Source organism: Lithobates pipiens, unplaced genomic scaffold (assembly GCF_037356315.1).
Source record: "Lithobates pipiens isolate NorthernLeopardFrog02 unplaced genomic scaffold, aLitPip1_a1.2 Scaffold_18, whole genome shotgun sequence".
Lineage (NCBI taxonomy): Eukaryota > Metazoa > Chordata > Amphibia > Anura > Ranidae > Lithobates > Lithobates pipiens.
In genome coordinates, this window is record NW_027507758.1 from 556,817,567 (window position 1) to 556,840,096 (window position 22,530).

A 22,530-nucleotide genomic window follows, 5' to 3' on the forward strand; every position below is an offset into this window, starting at 1 on the left:
ATTGTCCAAAATGTCTTGGTATGCTGACGCCTTAAGATTTCCCTTTACTAGAACTAAGGGGCCAAGCCCAACCCCTGAATAACAACCCCACACCATAATACCCCCTCCACCAAATGATTGGATGAGCAGGTTTGGGGTGGAGGAACTTGACTGGCCTACACAGAGACCTGGCCTCAACCTGATAGAACACCTTTGGGATGAATGAGAGTGGAGACTGCGAGCCAGGCCCTCTTGTGCCTCTGGAAGAATGTTCAAACATTCCCATAGACACACTCCTTGTGGACAGCCTTCCCAGAAGAGTTGAAGCTGTTATAGCTGCAAAGGATGGGCAAACTCAACCCTACAGACTAAGAATGGGATGCCATTAAAGTTCATGTGCGTATAAAGGCAGGCATCCCAATACTTTTGGTAATATAGTGTGTATTGCCAAAAGTGCTTTTGTTACGGTGCTCAAATTTTTCGAAATCACTCAATTAAAGGATCGTCATCATCCTGCAACCTCAGCCGCGTGAACGAACGTCCTGAAGGCAATTTCTTCTTGAACATGATCACAATACAAGTCAAAGTGGTGAACACCATGAGGGTGCCCATCACAATACCAATGGCTTCTGGGATCCGGATGCACCACTGGTCAGTCAGCACACACTTGGTGTTAGAGAGTGATCCATTGTTGGCTTCAGGCTTCAGTCCGAGAATATGGCACATCATGGGGTACACGTCCACACTGTTTATGGAGCCCATCTTATAGTCCTTGTGGAAGGCTGGTCCGTGGGCAGCTAGGAAAGGGTGCATGCTATGGAGGGTGTTGTCATAACCGTGGTTTCCCACTGCAATACACAGAAATAGGTTAACATCAATATTCCAAAAATCCATAAGAAAAGAGATTCTAAATACACAACCTCTTCACCAATTAGTCTTTCCCTACCCCTATTTTACCAAACACGAAAACTGTACGTCAGGACTGCACTACTACACGATACGTAGTCAAATATTACATTTATAAGGGTTCATGCCAAGGCTGCTATGCAATAAAATAATAAATTATACTCAATTTTACTACTAACACATATTACAAATTGACTCCTTGCTGATGATATAGAAAACAGAATAACACATCCAAGCCACACAAGATCCCAAGTCACACAAACATTCCCCTTAAAGCGGTTGTAAAGGTAAATGTTTTTTCACCTTAATGCATTCTATACATTAAGGTGAAAAAACATCTGACAGTGCCTGCGCCCCCAGCCCCCCCCCCCCCCGTTTTACTTACCTCACCCCTCGAAAATTCCGCGCTCGCCCCCATCATCCTTTCCACCGTTCAGCCTGGCCGCTGATTGGCTGGAGTGGATGGATGGAAAGCAGCGCAGCCATTGGCTCACGCTGCTGTCAATCACATCCACTGACGCGGAGCGCCGGGGGGCGGGGCCATGTGATACAGCTATAGCCGCCGGCTGTATCACGGGAGCGCACCCGCAGATGCTTCTCACTATGCGAGGGAGCTCGCGTGAACGTGAGAAGCATCTGAGGGAGGAAGCCGAGACAGCCGCCGAGGGACCCCAGAAGAGCAGGTTCGGGGCCACTTTGTGCAAAACGAGCTGCACAGAGGAGGTAAGTATAACATGTTTGTTATTTTTTTTAAAAATAACCATTGTCCATGTTTACAGTATAGATACTTTCCTCTTTAAAAAAAAATCGAAATAATTCAAAATTTCTACATATGTTGCTCTAAATCAGAAGTCTCCAAACTTTCTAAACAAAGGACCAGTTTACTGTCCTTCAGACTATGGGCGCCGGACTGTGGCCAGTGGGAGTGAAAAAATAACTTGCCACCTGTGGTCAGTAGGAGGAGGAATAGTGTCACATCTTTGGCGTCAGTAGAAGAACTAGTGCCCTATTATTGGTGTCAGTGGAAGGAATAGTGCCCCATCATTGGTGTCAGTGGAGTGAAAGGAATAGTGCCCCATCTTTGGTGTCAGTGGAGTGGAAGGAATAGTCCTCCATGTTTGGTGTCAGTGGAGTGGAAGGAATAGTCCTTCATCCTTGAAGGACTTGTGCCTCATTGTTGGTGTCAGTGGAAGGAATAAAGCCCCTTTCTTGGTGTCAGTGTAAGAAACAGTGCCCCATCATTTTTGCCAGTGAGAGAAATAGTGCAAGCAAAGTGGTTTGAAAAACACTGCTTTACATGAGCCAATTAAAGACTACGTGCATCAATGCCCCAAATATATGTACAGCAAACATCCTTATTGAATAAATCCAACAGTGAATTTAAAAAATACACACAAAAGAAAAGTTCAGTTACATAAAAACTTAAGTAATCCCCCACTCAGAATAATAAAATATGTCCAAAAAATAAAAATGTGTATCAAATTGAAAAATAAAAATAAAAAACGTATAGCATTAAACTAAAGGATGAAAAAGGTGTAACATAATTGGACTATGAAGATATGTACAGCTATTTATTCTACTAGCACTTTAATTTTTGTATCAACACTTCTGTTTTCCTAGCTTGGTCCTTTAATCCGTTCTCCTTTTTTACAATATAAAGCTTATAAACTGATTTTTAATAAATGAACAAATAAATTATCGTGTTTTGAATCAGCACATGGTTTAATAATCATAATTGTGCCGACCAAAATCTGGTTTTGCTTTTAAATATTGTGAAGAAGCAGATATCAAGTTTCTGTCAAGTTTTTATTTCTGTCTGTGACCCCCCCAGGGCAGATTTTTCCCTCACTTCCTGTTCCAGGACAAGAAAGGGGCAGAGTGGTTCTCACCAGGGTATGGGAGGCGCAGACAGCAACAAACCCATCAGTAGTTGAAATGCTTCAAATTCTACAAAAATATTTTTGACTGTCTTTGTGTCCCAGTTTGAGAAGAGATTTGGAGGAGGCTGAGAGAAATAGAAGGGATTTTCTGAGATAATTAGGGCTGTGGAAATTAAAGATGAATTCCTCGATTAATTGATTAATTTTTTTGATCAATCAAAATTCTTTTTGATCGGTACTAACCTCTCCGCCGGCTTCCGAGTCTTCAGGGAGTTCCGTCGGAGATCCAGTGACGTCACGGACATCAACGTCACTGGACTCCTCGCCCTTCCCCAAGTGCCTTCGTCTGCTAACAAAGGGAAGGGGGGAGGAGTCCGGTGACGTCGAAGTTCTGATGGAATGTAATGCGTACGGGGGAGGAGCTACGCATGACATCACCCGCTGCTGCCCTACAGAACTAACACGATTGCCGGTGTCTTGTCTAATAACGTCCTCCATCGGATAGTGTCCGCTGTGTACTGCGCATGCGCAGTACACAGCAACACAGATTCCGAAAATTGCCGAGGATGAACGGCGCCTGCGCCGTCAGTCCAGGTTCTATCCCCACTATCCAAGTGGACATAGAGCTGGAATAAAAAAGAGCCGAGCACAGCGAGGCCGAGCCCGAAGCGTGGCGAGCGAAGCTCGCCCGCGAGGGGCCCTTTAATACTCACAACCCTATGTCCGCTTGGATGGTGGGGCTATCACCTCCACTCACGGCGCAGGCGCCGTTCAGCTTCGGAAATTTTCCGAAGCTTCGTCTGCTCCGTACTGCGCATGTGCAGTACGGGGCGGACACTATTTCATGGCCGGACACTATACGGCAGAACACCGGCTTTACACGCTGTATTTTTATCATCTTTATGTGAGTAGTTTGTGTTTGAACACAGAAATGAAATCTTATACTTAAGCGGTGAGCACTTAGATCTTTTCTTTCTACCCATGACCTGGAGTCCTTGCTGAGATCTTAGGAGACGTGAGAGAAGTTTATGGTCCGTGTTAACTCTTTTGATACCCGCTTGCATGACCACCTGTTTGCACAGGGGTCTATGCCATAAGCTGAGAGTGATCAATTAGACCGGAGGTGGAGGGATTGTCACGCTACTGTCGAAAAAAAATTACGTCAGTGCAACAGTTTGAATTTAAAACGTATTTGTGTGAACTGTGAAGTTAAGTCATGGATTGTGGAAATGTACTAATGTCAGGTGATTGTATATAGTGTATACCACATTTACCACTGACTAATGAAGAGTTGCAATGCAAGGAGATCAGCTAAAAGTAGTTGGATCTGTATGTGCGTTATAATTATTTCGAAATTAGTCGATTAATTGATTAAAATAAATAAAATAAATAAATAATCGATTAATCAAACATGAAAATTTTAATCAGCAACAGCCCTAATAATAATACATACCAGTTCAACCAGATTTTAATGTCACTTACAGGTTATGTTGGATGATCCATTCTGCACTATTGTCCATCCTTCATCGGCCACCAGGATGATGGGCTGGATCCGACTGTTGTGCTTGTAGTGATAATGATCTGGAATCTGCTCCTTCAGGTAGACTTTCATATGACTGCTGCAGTTCTTTAGTAGATTGTACACATAACTGATGTCTGTGGGAATAGAACAGATAAATCCTTATAGAAGGATCCTCAATCCAGTATTATTATGAGTGCTCGGTGTCACATATACACTGCTGGTTATCCAGCTCCTGGCAAGGAAATGCATATATGCGGACCCTCGGTGAGTGGGTTTGAACGCAGAGAAGCCGCATTTATGTGTCTCTAAGCAGGGTGGATATAAATCAATGTTTTTTTTTTTTTTTAAATCAAAAATACATTTAAAGCGGAGGTCCACCCTAAAATGAACCTTCCGCTCATCGGAATCCTCCCCCCCTCCGGCGCCACAATTGGCACCTTTCGGGGGGAGGGGGGTGCAGTTACCTGGATAATCCAGGTAAATGCACCCACTTCCGGGATAGCTCTCTGCGGAAAGGGGCGTAGATTACGCCCCTTTCCGCAAGTGCCCCGCTGCCTGCTGGGAAAACACACAGATCCCAGAGGCAGCGGGGACCGTCCTCATTGCGCATGCACAGTAGGGGACCGGGAAATGAAGCCGAAAGGCTCCATTTCCTGATTCCCATACCCAAGATGGCGACGGCAGCACCCGAGAAACGATCTACAGATCGGCTTCGGGTGCCGACATCACGGGCGCGCTGGACAGGTAAGTGTCACTATTTTAAAAGTCAGCAGCTGCAGTATTTGTAGCTGCTGGCTTTTAAAAAAAAATAAAAAAAACGCGGAGTCCCGGCGGACTCCCGCTTTAAAAAAAAAATCTGATTTTTTTTTTTATTATTTAAAAATCAATTTTTATTATTTTTATCAAATTTATTTAAAAAAATGCTTTTAGAGTAAAAATTGATAAGATAGTCTTCGATTTAAGATACATTAATAATTTAAATTATTCACAATGAAATGGAGCTTAGTTATATACTACAATCTTTTACTACATTTTTGGTAAACTCCTTCAATAAATCCATGCAATGCATTGATGTATTCACACAATGGGGGTTATTTACGAAAGGCAAATCCACTTTGCACTGCAAGTGTACTTGGAAGTGCAGTCGCTCTAAATCTAAAGGGTAGATCTGAAATGAGGGGAAGCTCTGCTGATTTTATCATCCAATCATGTGCAAGCTAAAATGCTGTTTTTTCTTTTCCTTGCATGTCCCCCTCAGATCTACAGCGACTTTACTTCCAAGTGCACTTTCAGTGCAAAGTGGATTTTCCTTTAGTAAATAACCCCCCAATGTCACAGTAACCATGAGATAAAACAAAGTTCAGGAATATTCCTTTATCCCATTGTTTTGCAAATCTATGTACACTTCAAACTGTATGATTGAATAGGCTCAGATATCGCTGTTTTACTAACCTGACAGCTTATTATTCTAAATAAGAAACCTTCATTTTGCTTGCAAATATTAAAGATTCTAACTACCAGCAAGAATAAGTCCTTACATTTAAAGAGCACCTGTCATTCCAGATCCATCATGGCAGCGCTGTTAGCGGGCAATCACTCACCTGCTGCCACCACGTCCCTCACCTTGTTGTGTCACTGCTACATCACCAACCATCCCATTAAAGCAGTAGTAAACCCGCTAATGTTTTTTGTTTTGTTTTTTTAACCACCTGCAAAGCAAAAGGCATAATGAGCTAGTATGCACCACATACTAGCTCATTATGAAATACTTACCTTAGAACGAGGCCCCGACATCTGGCCCGATCCATGCCGAGGGAGCTGATATGCTCCCTCTGCGTTTCTTCCGGGCATCGCCGCTCCGGCGCTGTGAGTGGCCGGAGCCGCGATATCGTCACTCCCGCGCATGCACGTGGGAGATTTCTTTGCGGAATTACTGCCGGATTTTCAGACGAGAATCCCCTTGTGCGCATGCGCCGCTGCAGTCAGCGGCGCATACCGAGGGGAATATCTCCTAAACCGTACAGGTTTAGGAGATATTTTTTTTACCTACAGGTAAGCCTTATTATAGGCTTTCCTGTAGGTAAAAGTAAAAAAAAAAAAAAGAAAAAAAAAGTGTACAACCACTTTAAAGTGAATGGGACTGTTGGCGAGAGGAGGAGTCACTGCGGGACAGAGATGAATAATGATTTAAATCAAATTCTCCCTATGTAAAACACATTTCTGTGATTAGAGCGCATTCCTGCCATACCAAGCACAATCATGTGACCACTGTGACTACCAATCACAGCAGTCACATGCTTGGAATGCCCACCTTCTGGCTCCCAACATTTAGAACCTCTTAGGCCCCATTCACACCTGAACATTTTGTAGCTTGAAGCCTGAAGCTACAAAACGCTGGAGGGGAAAAATCTATTATTCTCAATGGAGATGGGTCACATCTCCACTCCATGTCGCCTAAAGCCGAACGCCTGAAGCTCAAAACAAGTTCTGGACCCTTTATTGTCGCTAAATACTGGCATTTTTACATTGGTGACCTTTTGCCCTGCACAAAATCGTGGCAAAACGTGGTAAAAAACACCACAAAATCGCGGTAAAAACGCTGCACGTAAAATCATGCGATTTTCTGCCTGAAAATGCTACGTTCAGGTGTGAATGGGGCCTTAAAGCGGTTCTTCACCCTAAAGGGGAAGTTCCGCTAATCTTATCCCTCCCCCCCTCCGGTGCCACAATCGGCACCTTTCAGGGGGGAGGGGGGGTGCAGTTACCTGGATAATCCAGTTAACTGCACCCACTTCCGGCCAGACCGCCGCAGACCCCCGCAGACGCTCCGCCCCCCCCCCCCCGTTGTGTTCTGGGAAACACACAGTTCCCAGAGACACAGCGGGGGGACCATAAGAGACGCGCAGAGCGACTCGCGCATGCGCAGTAGGGAACCGGGCAGTGAAGCTGTCATGTTTCACTTCCCGATTCCCTGACAGAGGATGGCAGCAGGGGCAGCAGCGAGACGAGCGATCGCTCGTTATCTGCCGCCGACATCGCTGGAACCTGGGACAGGTAAGTGTGATTTTATTAAAAGTCAGCAGCTGCAATATTAGTAGCTGCTGGCTTTTAATATTTTTTTTTTAGGTGCAGCTCCTCTTTAAAGGACTGGGAAGTGCCAGTGAGGAGTTAAACATTTTGAAATACCTCATTTTACAGTTTTTATTGAACTTGGCATACTTTAAAGTGGTTGTAAACCCTTGTTTACAACTTTAGGTTACAGGTAAGCCTATAATTAGGCTTACCTGTAGCTAACAAGGATATCTCCTAAACCTGCACCTGCAGATATCCCTGTATTTGCATGTGCCGATGTCATGCGGCACATGCGCACTTAAGACAATTGAAGCAATGGCGCTATATGCCGTTGCTCAGAGGCGTAACTAGAAACCTCAGGGCCCCGATGCAAGAAATCAGGAAGGCCCCCCCCCGAAAAGCATGATTTTGATACTATATTTTTTTCCACTGTAGAACAAAGTAAAACATTTCTGTGCAGCCTGTGTCCCGAGTGAAACCTGTGTCACCAGTGCAGTGGTGGTACTGGAGGGGGGTGGCGGTGGTACTGGAGGGGGATGGTGGTCCTGGAGAGGGGTGGCGGTGGTGGTACTGGAGGGGGGTAGCGGTGGTACCGGAGGGGGGTGGTGGTCCTGGAGAGGGGTGGCAGTGGTACTGGAGGTGGTGGCGGTGGTACTGGAGGTGGGTGGCGGTGGTGGTACTGAAGGGGGGTGGCGGTCCTGGAAAGGGGTGGCGGTGGTACTGGAGGAGGGTGGCGATGGTACTGGAGAGGCATGGTGGTCCTGGAGAGGGGTGGTGGTGGTACTGGAGGTGGGTGGCATGGTGGTGGTACTGGAGAGGGGGTGGCGGTAGTCCTGGAGGTGGGTGGTAGTGGTACTTAAGGTGGGGGGCACGGTGGTGGTACTGAAGAGGGGTGGTGGTGGTCCTGGAGGTGGGTGGTGGTGGTACTGAAGGTGGGTGGCACGGTGGTGGTGGTGGTACTGGAGGAGGGGTGGCGGTGGTACTGGACATCAGGGTTCACAGAGGGCCCCCTTCAGGATCCCCAGATACCCCCCCTTACATCAGGGTCCCCAGAGAGCCCCCCTTACTTTAGGGTCCCTAGACAGTCACCCTCCCTTAAAGAGGTTTCTCTGTACCTTGCTGGACTACGATGTGCACCTTGGCCCCCAGCAGATCTCTGTAACACCCCCCACCTGGGGGGAGGCAGCGATCAGCAGCTATGGATGTTGATGGGCGGCGGGATCTTCCTGAGTCTCTGCACACACTGGAGAGGGGTCAGCATGGCTGTGAGTGGAGAGCGTGTCTGTCATTTAAATGCAGCGCAGAGCCAGAGACACAGGGAGTGAAGTTTAATTTTCCCTCGTTCTGTCTCTCACAGTGGCACAGCTGATCTGCTCCCCCTTCGGCCCCCCCTCCCCTCCTCTCTCCTCTCCTGTGTTCTCCGTGGGAAATGTGAGCTTGTTAGCTTCGCACCTGAATGCCCGCAGAGAACACAGGAGAGGAGAGAGGAGGGGAGGGGGGGCCGAAGGGGGAGCAGATCAGCTGTGCCACTGTGAGAGACAGAACGAGGGAAAATTAAACTTCACTCCCTGTGTCTCTGGCTCTGCGCTGCATTTAAATGACAGACACGCTCTCCACTCACAGCCCCGTGGATAGCAACCACGCCGGGCCCCCCCCACAGTGATGGAATTCCAGGGCCCAGTCGCAACTGCGACTGTTGCGACCCTGATAATTCCGCCACTGCCGTTGCTTCAGTTGTGCTGTGCCGTTCACGTGCGGAGCGACGTCACTCCGGGACAACATGTCGGAGGGGGAAACATGGATCGATGCGGGGGCTTCGATCTGACGTAAGTGATACATAATTAGCTAGTATGCTATGCATTCTAGCTAATTATGCCTTTGTCTTGCAGGGTTTTTTTGCTGCGGGTTTACTTCCTCTTTAATCTTTTCGCCGCCAGAGCGTTTTTTTTTGTACATATTTAACCACTTTCAGACCGGACCATTTTGCTGGTAAATGACCAGAGGTCTTTTTACACTTTGGCACTGCGCTGCTTTAACTGGTAATTGCGCGGTCATGCAATGTTGTACCCAAACAAAATTTGCGTCCTTTTCTTCCCACAAATAGAGCTTTCTTTTGATGGTATTTGATGGCCTCTGCGATTTTTATTTTTTGCGATATAAACGTAAAAAGACCGCAAATTTTGAAAAAAAATGATATTTTCTACTTTTTGTTATTAGAAAAATCCAATAAACTCAATTTTAGTCATACATTTAGGCCAAAATGTATTCAGCCACATGTCTTTGGTAAAAAAAAAGTCAATAATTGTATATTTATTGGTTTGCGCAAAAGTTGTCACATCTACAAACTAAGGTACGTTTTCTGCAATTTACGCAGCTTTTAGTTTACGACTGCCTATCTCATTTCTTGAGGTGCTAAAATGGCAGGGCAGTACAAAACCCCCCCAAATGACCCCATTTTGGAAAGTAGACCCCCTAAGGAAATTGATAAGAGGCATGTTGAGCCCATTGAATATTTTATTTTTTTGCCTCAAGCGATTGAATAATGACAAAAAAAAAAATTTTTTTTTTTTTTTACACAAAGTTGTCACTAAATGATATATTGCTCACACATGCTATGGGCGTATGTGAAATAACACCCCAAAATAAATTCTGCTGCTTCTCCTGAGTACGGGGATACCACATATGTGGGACTTTTTGGGAGCCTAGCCGCGTACGGGGCCCCGAAAACCAAGCACCGCCTTCAGGCTTTCTAAGGGCGTACATTTTTGAGTTCACTTCTCACTACCTATTACAGTTTTGAAGGCCATAAAATGCCAAGATGGCACAAAACCCCCACAAATGACCCCATTTTAGAAAGTAGACACCCCAAGCTATTTGCTGAGAGGCATGTTGAGTTCATGGAATATTTTATATTTTGCCACAAGTTGCGGGAAAATTACAAACTTTTTTTTTTTTTTTTTTTTTTTCACAAAGTTGTCACTAAATGATATATTGCTCACACATGCCATGGGCATATGTGAAATGACACCCCAAAATAAATTCTGCTGCTTCTCCTGAGTACGGGGATACCACATATGTGGGACTTTTTGGGAGCCTAGCCGCGTACGGGGCCCCGAAAACCAAGCACCGCCTTCAGGCTTTCTAAGGGCGTAAATTTTTGAGTTCACTTCTCACTACCTATTACAGTTTTGAAGGCCATAAAATGCCAAGATGGCACAAAACCCCCACAAATGACCCCATTTTAGAAAGTAGACACCCCAAGCTATTTGCTGAGAGGCATGTTGAGTCCATGGAATATTTTATATTTTGCCACAAGTTGCGGGAAAATTACAAACTTTTTTTTTTTTTTTTTTTTTTTCACAAAGTTGTCACTAAATGATATATTGCTCACGCATGCCATGGGCATATGTGAAATGACACCCCAAAATAAATTCTGCTGCTTCTCCTGAGTACGGGGATACCACATATGTGGGACTTTTTGGGAGCCTAGCCGCGTACAGGGCCCCGAAAACCAAGCACCGCCTTCAGGCTTTCTAAGGGCGTTACAGTTTTGAAGGCCATAAAATGCCAAGATGGCACAAACCCCCCCCAAATGACCCCATTTTGGAAAGTAGACACCCCTAAATTTAGGGGTACACTAGTGAGACTAGGTAATAAATGGCGGGTGCCCTGAAACTATAAAAAAATAACTAACCAACCAGCGTCACCTGTAACAGTTATATGGTGATCACTGGTGAAAGGGTTAACTAGGGGGCAATCAGGGGGCTTTATGCGGTAGTATATGGGGGTCCCTGGCGCTATAAAAAGCTGCGGCGAACCTAAATACCTACCTGCCTAACTAGCGTCACCTGTGACACTAATACAGCGATCAGAAAAACGATCGCTTATTAGGCTGGGTTCACACTGGAGCGATGCGGGAACGCCACGAATGCGCGGCGGGTTCCCGCATCGCATGCCTCCCGGCGGCAGTTCACACTGCCCTATGCGAACTGCTGGGAGTGTCAGTGAAATGTTACTGACACCCCCAGATCAGTTCGCATATCGCAGTGCGATCTGCAAACTCGGATCGCATGGTGTGAACACCCATGCGATCCGATTCTGCTGCGGGCCAAAAAAAGGGTCCCGTGCGAATTTGCGGCGGGTGCGGCGGGTGCGGCGAATGGCTGAACTCGAATCGCACAGAGATCGGATGTGATTTGCACTGCAGTGCGGTGCGAATCACATCCGTTCTCATAAACCGCTGCAATGTGAACCCAGCCTTAGTGACACTGGCGACGGGGGGTGATCACGGGGTTAAACCTTTATTGGGGGGGTTAGGGGGGTACCTTAGAACTAAAGGGGGCTAACCCTAACTGCCCTAACAGTTATTAGTCACAAATGACACCCGCCGGGTGATCAGGGGGTTAAACCTTTATTAGGTAATAAATGGCGGGTGCCCTGAAACTATAAAAAATAACTAACCAACCAGCGTCACCTGTAACAGTTATATGGTGATCACTGGTGAAAGGGTTAACTAGGGGGCAATCAGGGGGTTTTATGCGGTAGTATATGGGGGTCCCTGGCGCTATAAAAAGCTGCGGCGAACCTAAATACCTACCTGCCTAACTAGCGTCACCTGTGACACTAATACGGCGATCAGAAAAATGATCGCTTATTAGGCTGGGTTCACACTGGAGCGATGCGGAAACGCCGCAAATCCGCGGCGGGTTCCCGCATCGCATGCCTCCCGGCGGCAGTTCACACTGCCCTATGCGAACTGCTGGGAGTGTCAGTGAAATGTTACTGACACCCCCAGATCAGTTCGCATATCGCAGTGCGATCTGCAAACTCGGATCGCATGGTGTGAACACCCATGCGATCCGATTCTGCTGCGGGCCAAAAAAAGGGTCCCGTGCGAATTTGCGGTGGGTGCGGCGGGTGTGGCGGGTGCGGCGGGTGCGGCGAATGGCTGAACTCGAATCGCACAGAGATCGGATGTGATTTGCACTGCAGTGCGGTGCGAATCACATTCGTTCTCATAAACCGCTGCAATGTGAACCCAGCCTTAGTGACACTGGCGACGGGGGGTGATCACGGGGTTAAACCTTTATTGGGGGGGTTAGGGGGGTACATTAGAACTAAAGGGGGCTAACTCTAACTGCCCTAACAGTTATTACAGTCACAAATGACACCAATGCAAAAAAAAAAAAAAAAAAAAAAAAATGACATTGGTGTCACTGTGACTGGGGGGCAGGGGTAATTGGGGGGGTGATCGGGGGGTAAAGGGGGGGTGTGAGTGTGCCTGGCATGTTCTACTGTGTGTGTAGAGTGTTGGTGCAACTCACCGATCCGCTCTCCTCCGTGTCGGAACGAAAAATACCGACACGGAGGAGAGAATACATCACTTCCTCTCCTGTGTTTACATTACAGGAGAGGAAGTGATGTCACGGGGGATTCCTATTCGTCGGGAGCGATCGCGAGGGGGTGGCCATGAACGAATGGCCGTCCCCTCGTCCGGGATCGCTCCCGCACGAATACCGACCGCCGCAGGCACCGGGCGGGGGCCCGATCGGGCCCCCGACCCGCGGGAGGCAAGGGACGTACATGTACGCCAATATGCCTGCCCGTGCCATGCTATCGACGTACATCGTCGTGCGGCGGTCGGCAACTGGTTAAAAAATGATTTTCAGCCTGTAGGTTACACAAAACCCCCCAAATATTATAAAGTGCCTTGAAAAAGTATTCATACTCCATACTCTATTTTCAGATGATGGATTGAACAGTGCTCCGTGAGATGTTCAAAGCTTGGGATGTTTTTTTTATAACCTAACCCCGCTTTAAACTTCTCCACAACTTTATCTCTGACCTGTCTGGTGTGTTCCTTGGCCTTCATGTTGCTGTTTGTTCACTAAGGTTCTCCAACAAACCTTCACAGGGCTTCACAGAACAGCTCTATTTATACTGAGATTAAATTACACACAGGTGGACTCTATTTACTAATTAGGTGACTTCTTAAGGAAATTGGTTCCACTTTATCAGAGTAAAGGGGGCTGAATACAAATGCACACCACAATTTTCATGTATTTGTAAAAAAAATTGAAAACCATTTATTATTTTCCTTCGACTTCACAATTATGTGCCACTTTGTGTTGGTCTATCATATAAAATACATTTATGTTTTTGGCTGTAACATGACAAAATTTCAAGGGGTGTGAATAGTGAATACTTTAAGGCAAGTATAAGTCCTCATGCACACGATGTTTTAAAAAATGAGCTGTAAAGCTAGTAAAGACGCCAGGAAAAAAGCAGAGTTAAAAACTCAATTTTTTCCACGTTTTGCATTGAATTCAATGCACGTTAAGCCACACTAGCTTTCAGCCGCGTTTCTCTGTCTGAGCCCATTGATTTGAATAGAAGTCGTACCAGAAGTCGGATCAAGATGATGCGACTTGTGTGCTGAGAATCTTGAAGGGAAACCCAGCGAAAATTAAAAAAATAAAAAAATTTTGCGTGAAGTTCCTTCCCAAGACGATACCAGACTCTTCGGTCTGGTATGTATCTTAAGGGGAACCCCCACACCGAAAAAAACGGCGTGGGGTTTGTTAGAAAAGTTTTAAATGTTTATTGTGTGACTATTAGAAAAACAATAATCCTGAGACTGATTTGTTAAAAAACTTACTTCTGAGCACATTATTGTATTAACTCATTGTATTGTTTTGTCCTAATTAACTCCATAGTAAGTTGTAGAATCATTAGATTTAACTAAATATGATAGCCTAAGAATGTAAAGGAAAACATGAGCTCATTGAATAAAGGTACTAGGTCGTACCATGACAACTTAAATTTATGTTTTCCTCAGCCAATAGAAGCATAGAGATGTTATTCTTATGGGTTATGTGAAGGCGGGACACAGTCTTTTGGGAGACATTTTTCTTCAGCTTTCGTCCTGTAAGCATGTCTCTCTGTTGTGGGCCACATCAGAAATACATTTTCCTGCTTCTCAGACTACCCGGAGTTTTACTGATCACAAGGGAAATTCCTAACATTTTTGGTCTTTCGAGCCAGGAGCAACACGCTGGTTTTCAGATCAGTCTGCCCCTACAACACTTCGGTGAGTATTGGACTTTGAAGCTCACCGACCGATTTATAAGTCCCCCCAATCAATGTTATTTGGTGAAAAAGGGGCAGGGGTAAGAAAGATCTGGATTCCACTGTCTGTTTCCGAACCTTGTGTGATCCAGTCCAGGTGTTTGAGAGGTAAGATAATTTAAATTATTCTTAATTCTTTCTAAGAGTCTTTTCTTCTCTCTTTGCTTCTGGTTTAATGTGTTGTAATTGCCGACATTGGTATTGATCCTATAATATTCTAGGTGGTCCAGTGCTCGTAGACAGAGACACTTGGGGACGTTGTCTAAGGTAAAAAATTACGTCGCCCGCTGTCCGGACAGATAACAAAAAGATTTGTGGTATACCGAATGTCAGAGGTTAAATGCCTGACTGTTTATTTTAAGCGCTGTTTAGTTAAGTGATCTAAAGATCGCAAGGCTAATATTTTTTTCTCCTTTCTCAGTGTGTTAACTTTCTTTTTTCTCATGTTTAACTTTTCTGTTGATGTTGCAAGCTCATTGAATAACGGTACTGCTGAGATACGTTTTAATTATTTTCTAATTCTCCCTATAGTGTGGGGAGGGTTGATGTTTATATTCTTCTTATATTCCTTTTGTTACCGTGAACCGAGAGTCACTATTCCAGTGTTTTATAGGTTAATGAGAGACCAGACAGACACTGACAATGGGGAGTAACCTTTGTAAGAGAATATCTTGTGCTTGTTTATGCTGCTGTGTCCCTGCGTTGCCATTAGAAGGTGATAAGAAATTTATGCATAGCAATGACCCAAAGTCTGTTCAATACTGTGCTAAGTGGGAGAGGAAGTTTGGATTTAATGGTAAATTAACTGTGAAAGGGTGTCAGGAGTTGGTGGATAAGCTGAAGTTAGGACCTAAAGATCGAAAAAAGTATGGGTTAAAAATGGCTGAGTATTGGCTTCAGCATGCTAAAATTAGGGTAGAAGGGAAAAGAACAAAGGAAAAATGCCAAGCCCAATTGCCCCTAGTGGACAAAGAGGATGATCTCATCTGTTATACCCAGAGACCACCTCCCTATAATGGTCCTCCCCCTCAGGTGCAAGTAACTGCCCAGGGTAACACCTTCCCTGTGACATCCACCCCTGTCAAAGGAACCGCCTCTGAACAAAACCCCACCTCCACTTCCTCAATCTCTCCAGACAGTAGTTCAGTCCTGGAGATGAACAGATCGATCCTTGAAACATTAACTGACGCCATAACTCATGCACTGGGTGCCCCAGCAGGAGCCAAGAGACTAAGTAAACCTCCTATTAGGTATGGTGTGGAGGACGGTGAGGAATACCCCTTGATAGAGGTCCCAAACCCAAGGGGAGGACAGAATGATGCACTGGGCCAGCCATATCCCTTGACTATGACTGTTTTTCGACCATGGACTGACAGTGATATACAAAAGGCTACAGAACACATAAAACATCCAAAATTAGGTCCAGCTGAATTCATTGAACACATAGAGGGATTACGGAACAGTTATAAATTGAATGGGGTGGAAGTAGAGAGAGCCCTGAGGAGAGTATTAGGATCAGATTGGGCTTCGGTAAAGGGGGATTGGGACCCCTGCGCCCCAGCAAATGCACATGGACGGGGGGATCCATTGCCTCCAGAAAGCCCAGACTTAGGAAACAGGTTGACTGCCCTACTGAACAGATGCCAGCTTAGATGGGTACAACGGACTGATTGGCAAAAAATAAATATGACAGTACAAGAAGATAAAGAAAGTGTCAGTGATTACCTAAATAAATTACGAGAGATTTTTAGAGTGTTCTCCGGGCTCCCCGAAGCTGAAGATGTGAATAGTGCATATCAGCAACAGCTAAAGATTGCTTTTTTAAATGGATTGAAACAGGATCATAAGGATTACATTGTTAAAAACATGGTTACTTACCGAACTGCATCAGTTTTAGATGTTTTACAATATGCTAAGCATTCTGAGAAGTATTTGAAAGCAAAAGCAAAAAAGAATGTGAAAGTAAAGGTTTTTATGCAAGGTGATGAAGGAGAGGAGGATGCAGAAGAGTACACTGCTGAGGCAGAACAAGAGGGGTCTCATAGAGGGAGAGGTACAGGTGGTTTTAGAGGAAGGAACAGTTTTAGAGGAAGAGGAAGGGGTAGAGGACAATGGAGGAATAAAGAATGGGTGGAAAGAAGGGAATGTTGGGATTGTGGAAAAAAGGGACATTTGGCTAGGGACTGCCCTGAGGGGCCAGGCCCTCACAAATCGGATTGACTAGAAACAGTATGTGTGAGCCACCTGGAAAAGATAGGGTATGTTGAAAGCTTACCACAGGTCGAGTTAATGGTGGAGAGAAAATGTGTACAGTTTTTAGTGGATTCTGGCGCCTCTAGGACCTTAATTCACCCTGCAGATGCGCCCCATATTGATAAATCTACAAAATCTATTTTGGTACAAGGAGTAAGTGGAAAATTGGTGAGGGAATTACTGTCTGAGTATGTCACCATTGAGGAACCAGAGACAGGGGTTAAGATCACAACCAGAGTGATCTTATCTACTGTCTGCCCTGTGAATCTCTTGGGTAGAGACCTAATGTCAGCCATGTGCATGTCAGTCAGTGCACAAAATAATGGGTTTGCAGTCCAGGTAGGACAGGGACCCATTAACCCAATAGAAGATACACACTACTATTACTCCTTAGATGTGTATATGAAAGACAAGGAGACAGTTGATACTGTTGACAAAATGATTAATTATGCTGAAACTGTGATGGAAGGGAGGACAGTGGATTTACAGACACCAAATAGAGTTCACTGCACAATGTATTTTAAGAGAACACCAGGGCCTGATAGGTATTATGCCTCCAGATTTTTCTTAAAGAAGGAAATTACCCTGCAATTAACCAATGTTTACTGGAGTGTTGAGGGATTCTGTGTATCAGCATGTTGCATACCCCCCGAAGAACAGGTTCTGTTTAGGGAAATTGCCCCACATCTATCCTTAGCTAAACCTAAAAGCCGAGATTGGAAAGATGTAGGAGAGTTTGTGAAGGAATGTCAAGACCTAAGAGATTGGGCTCCTGTGGGCCTACCTGATTTATACAAAAGTAAGTCGACAGGTTATTTCTGTCACAAACCCTTGGGACACGAAATTATTACAACACCCTCAGCACACATGTGGGCTGCAGGAACTGAATGATACTTGGCACAAGAGGATCATCTGTTAGATGGGCTTCCAGAGACACTGTGGACTAGAGGTCCAGCAGATGTAGGACTCATAAAAGGAGTCCAACCAGTAACCATCACTCCAAAATCACACTACAGACCCCACCTTAGACAATACCCCCTTAAGAAGGAAGCAGAGGAGGGTATAGCCCCTGTAGTAGATGAACTTTTAAAAACTGGGGTGATTATTCCATGTCCTGACAGCCCTTGCAATACTCCTCTTTTCCCTGTTAAGAAGGCTCCGCCTTCTACAGGCTGGAGAATGATACAAGATCTCCAAGCTGTTAACCAGGCAGTTATACCAAGAGCTCCTGTGGTACCAGATCCACACACATTACTGAATGATCTAGATCCAGGGAGTGAATTCTTTTCTGTGATTGATATAAGTAATGCCTTCTTTAGTATTCCGGTGCACCCCGACCATCAATTTTGGTTTGCCTTCTCCTACAGGGGAAAAAGGTACACCTTCACCAGATTGCCCCAGGGCTATTGTGAGTCCCCTACCATCTTTTCACAAGCAATGTCCTCAAACTTGGCTCAGTTTATACCCCCAGGGGGAAGCCAGCTCCTCCTCTATGTAGACGATATCTTAGTGGCGTCTTCCACAGAAGAGGTTTGTAGGGCTGATACAATGGCTCTTTTATATTTTCTCCATGATCAAGGGCATAAGGTAAATAGAGCTAAACTTCAGTTGTGGCAACAGCAGGTCAAATACTTGGGGTACAACATCTCAAAAGAAGGTCGGCACCTGGATGAGGAGAGAATACGAGCACTCCTCCAGCTGCCAAAACCAAAGACAAAGAAACAAATGATGTCCTTTCTGGGTATGACAAATTTCTGTAGAGCCTGGATTCCTGGGTATTCAATACTGACGGCCCCATTGCTACAAGCAATATACGGGAGCCCGATGGCCCCCCAGGATGCTATAAAATGGAGTGAGGAAACAGAGACTGCTTTTACTGACATAAAACAAGTCCTTTCTAGCTCATCAGTGTTAGCCTTACCAAATTATGACAAACCTTTTGAACAAACAGTGGACTCAAGGGAAGGTCACATGACATCAGTACTCACACAGTCACATGGTGGCCACCAGAGGCCGATTGCCTACTACTCTACAAAGTTAGACAGTGTAACTAGAGCACTTCCACCCTGTGTACAGGCAGTGGTTGCTGCAGCTGAAGCAGTCAAGGCCTCAGCATCTATAGTGCTGTATCACACACTGACTCTCAAGGTACCACATGCAGTGTCTGTTATCCTGTTACAGCAAAAGATATCACATTTGAGCCCAGCACGACACCTTTCCTGTATGACAATACTCTTGACACAACCTCACTTAACAATACAGAGGTGTACTACATTAAACCCATCCACGCTACTACCACTTCCTACTGACGGGTATAAACATGACTGCACTGTTGCCATCGCTGAAAAGGTACTGCCACGAAGTGATCTGAAAGATGTACCATTATCTAACCCTGACATGATACTTTTTGTTGATGGTTCTAGTAAGAAAAATCCAGATGGCACAAATGCAACAGGATATGCAGTAGTGACACAGGATGAGATTTTGGAAGCGGGGCCACTACCAAAACATTATTCAGCACAAGTTGCAGAACTTGTAGCATTGACAAGAGCATGTATACTGTCAGAAGGAAAATCTGTAACCATATACACTGACAGTCAATATGCCTTTTCAACAGTGCATGTTTTCGCACAACAATGGAAAAACAGGGGGATGGTCACCTCCAGTGGTAAACCAATTTCACATACGGACTTCATTTTAGAACTCCTAGATGCAATACAGTTACCAAAAAAGCTTGCAATCTGTAAATGTCAAGCACATACAAAATATACGGACCCCATCTCAAAGGGAAATAAAAGGGCAGATGAAGCTGCCAAACTAGCGGCACAAGAAACACATAAAATAATGACAGAACAGGAAATCATAGTGATAGATCATACAGTCCTTACTGATATGCAGCAAAATGCCCCCCCTGGGGAAAAACAATATTGGAAAACAAAGGGTTGCACAATAATTGATGACATTTACACATCACCTGAAGGGAAACCGGTATTACCAAAATCTTTATTTAGGTATGCAGCAGTATTGACACATGGAGTAACGCATGTGTCAAACAGGGGGATGACTGAGATGTTAAATAAAGTATGTACAGCCTATGGATTCACAAACTACTCAAAAACTTTTTGCTCTCAATGTCTTATATGTGCAAGACACAATGCTCAGGGAGGTATAAGACCACAGAAAGGGAAGTTCCCTACACCGCAATATCCATTCCAACACATTTGCATGGATTTTATTGAATTAGACAAATGTGAAGGGAAGAAATATTGTTTGGTAATTATAGACGCCCTGACAAAATGGGTGGAGATATTCCCGACAGGAAGTGCAGATGCACAGACTGTAGCCAAAGCATTACTAAGAGATATTATTCCTAGATTTGGAATCCCTGAAAGGATTTACAGTGATAATGGACCCCATTTTGTAAATAAAACTATACAACATTTGACAGAAGTGATGGGTATCCAAATAAAAAACCATTGCGCCTACCACCCCCAATCAGCTGGATTGGTGGAGAGACACAATGGAATTTTAAAAAATAAGTTGAGAAAAGCTATGGAAGAAACTGGTAAAAATTGGATGTACTGCTTACCATTGGCGGTAACTAGTATGCATATTACACCCACAAAAGAAGGTTTGAGCCCATTTGAAATAATATATGGAAGGCCATATAAAATACCCTTATTGCCAAATGAAACACCAGCTGAAGAATCTGAACGTACTCTATCAGAATATATGTCTAATCTGTTGAAACAGAAGCAAATTAATGAAGTCTGTTCTATTCCAGAAGGTCCAATCCAAGGAGAAGAGAAAATCCATATTGGAGACTGGGTCCTGGTAAAAATAATAAAGAGAAAGCATTGGCACTCACCTAAGTGGGAGGGACCGTGACCAGAGCCTTGGAAGGACTGACTGCGCTATCGAATGAATTGGCGGAAAACTCAGGTATTAATGATCCATTCACAACTTGGCTTGAAGGATGGTTCGGTAAATGGACTGGATTTATCACATCATGTTTGATCTCAATCGCTGTGGCTTTGGCCGTTTTGGTCACTTGCGGATGCTGCTGCATTCCCTGTATTCGAGGACTTTCACAAAAACTCATTGAAACTGCAGTCTCAAGAACAATGTATCAAACCCTCTCTACCTCTGAGGATACCTATGTGGACATTGAAGCTCAACTTAATGACATACAGTCCGAAAGTGTATAACACAGGGACTATCATCGAAATGTGTTGAGATAAAATAGTCACACAAAGAGGAGGGAATGTTAGAAAAGTTTTAAATGTTTATTGTGTGACTATTAGAAAAACAATAATCCTGAGACTGATTTGTTAAAAAACTTACTTCTGAGCACATTATTGTATTAACTCATTGTATTGTTTTGTCCTAATTAACTCCATAGTAAGTTGTAGAATCATTAGATTTAACTAAATATGATAGCCTAAGAATGTAAAGGAAAACATGAGCTCATTGAATAAAGGTACTAGGTCGTACCATGACAACTTAAATTTATGTTTTCCTCAGCCAATAGAAGCATAGAGATGTTATTCTTATGGGTTATGTGAAGGCGGGACACAGTCTTTTGGGAGACATTTTTCTTCAGCTTTCGTCCTGTAAGCATGTCTCTCTGTTGTGGGCCACATCAGAAATAAATTTTCCTGCTTCTCAGACTACCCGGAGTTTTACTGATCACAAGGGAAATTCCTAACAGGGTTCCCCCCACGATCCATACCAGACCCTTATTCAAGCACGCAGCCCGGCCGGTCAGGAAAGGGGGTGTGAACGAGCGAGTGCCCCCCCCGAGCCATACCAAGCCGCATGCCCTCAACATGGGGGGGTGGGTGCTTTGGGGAAAGGGGATGCCCTGCGGCCCCCCCACCCCAAAGCACCTTGTGCCCATGTTGATGAGGACCAGGGTCTCTTCCCGACAACCCTGGCCTTTGGTTGTCGGGGTCTGTGGGCAGGGGGCTTATCGGAATCCAGGAGATCCTTTAATAAGGGGGCCCCCAGATCCCGGCCCCCTGTACCCCATACTCACATAGGGTGGGGGGCCGGGATCTGGAGGATCTCCCAGATTCCGATAAGCCCCCCACCTGCAGACCCCGACAACCAACGGCCAGGGTTGTCGGGAAGAGGCCCTTGTCCTTATCAACATGGGGACAAGGTGCTTTGGGGTGGGGGGGCATGTGGAGGGCATGCGGCCTGGTACGGCTCGGCCCTTTCCTGACCAGGCGGGCTGCGTGCTCGGATAAGGGTCCGATATGGATCCAGTGTGGGGGTTCCCCTTAAGATCCATACCAGACCAAAGGGCCTGGTATCGTTTTGGGGGGGGGGGAACCTCACGCAAATTTTCTTTTACATTTTCGCGGCGTTCCCCTTCAAGATTCTCAGCACACAAGTCGCAAGTTGAATAGAGACAGAAATGTCGGACAAGGCTTAACACAGCGTTAAGGCTCGTTAATTTACGTTTAACACCTTTTGACAGCGTCTGACATTTTCACAGCTGTAACACTGGAGCCTCAAAACACACTGGCCCTGGGTTTTTTTTTACAGCTTAAAAACGCCTATGCCATTTGCAGCTCAAAAATGGCTAGGTGGGCATGAAGCCATAGACTAACATGGACAGGCGTTTTTAAGCTGCAAAAAAACGCTCAAAAAAGCGGCTGTAAAAACGTCTGTGTGCATGAGGCCTAATGTTTGGGGGATTGGCTTGATTTTATGTGCTTGGCTGTAACTATATTTTTTTGCAAAAAAAAAAAAAGTTTTTTTAACTTAACTTTTTTTCCCCAT

The 22,530-nt window shown here is 45.0% G+C and overlaps 1 protein-coding gene across 3 annotated transcripts in view; it reads right to left on the bottom strand.

Moving 5' to 3' along the window:
* Positions 1 to 341: 341 nt before the first annotated feature.
* ENPP4 (ectonucleotide pyrophosphatase/phosphodiesterase 4) overlaps positions 342 to 22,530 on the bottom strand; it is a 56,315-nt gene continuing 34,126 nt past the window's right edge. For all 3 annotated transcript variants that reach the window (XM_077488945.1, XM_077488946.1, XM_077488944.1), the window contains exons 3-4: positions 4,248 to 4,421; positions 342 to 827 (exon numbers count right to left, since the gene is read on the bottom strand). In XM_077488945.1, the coding sequence (XP_077345071.1) occupies positions 466 to 827; positions 4,248 to 4,421 (536 nt within the window). In that variant the 3' untranslated portion in view covers positions 342 to 465. The remainder of the gene's footprint in view (positions 828 to 4,247; positions 4,422 to 22,530) is intronic.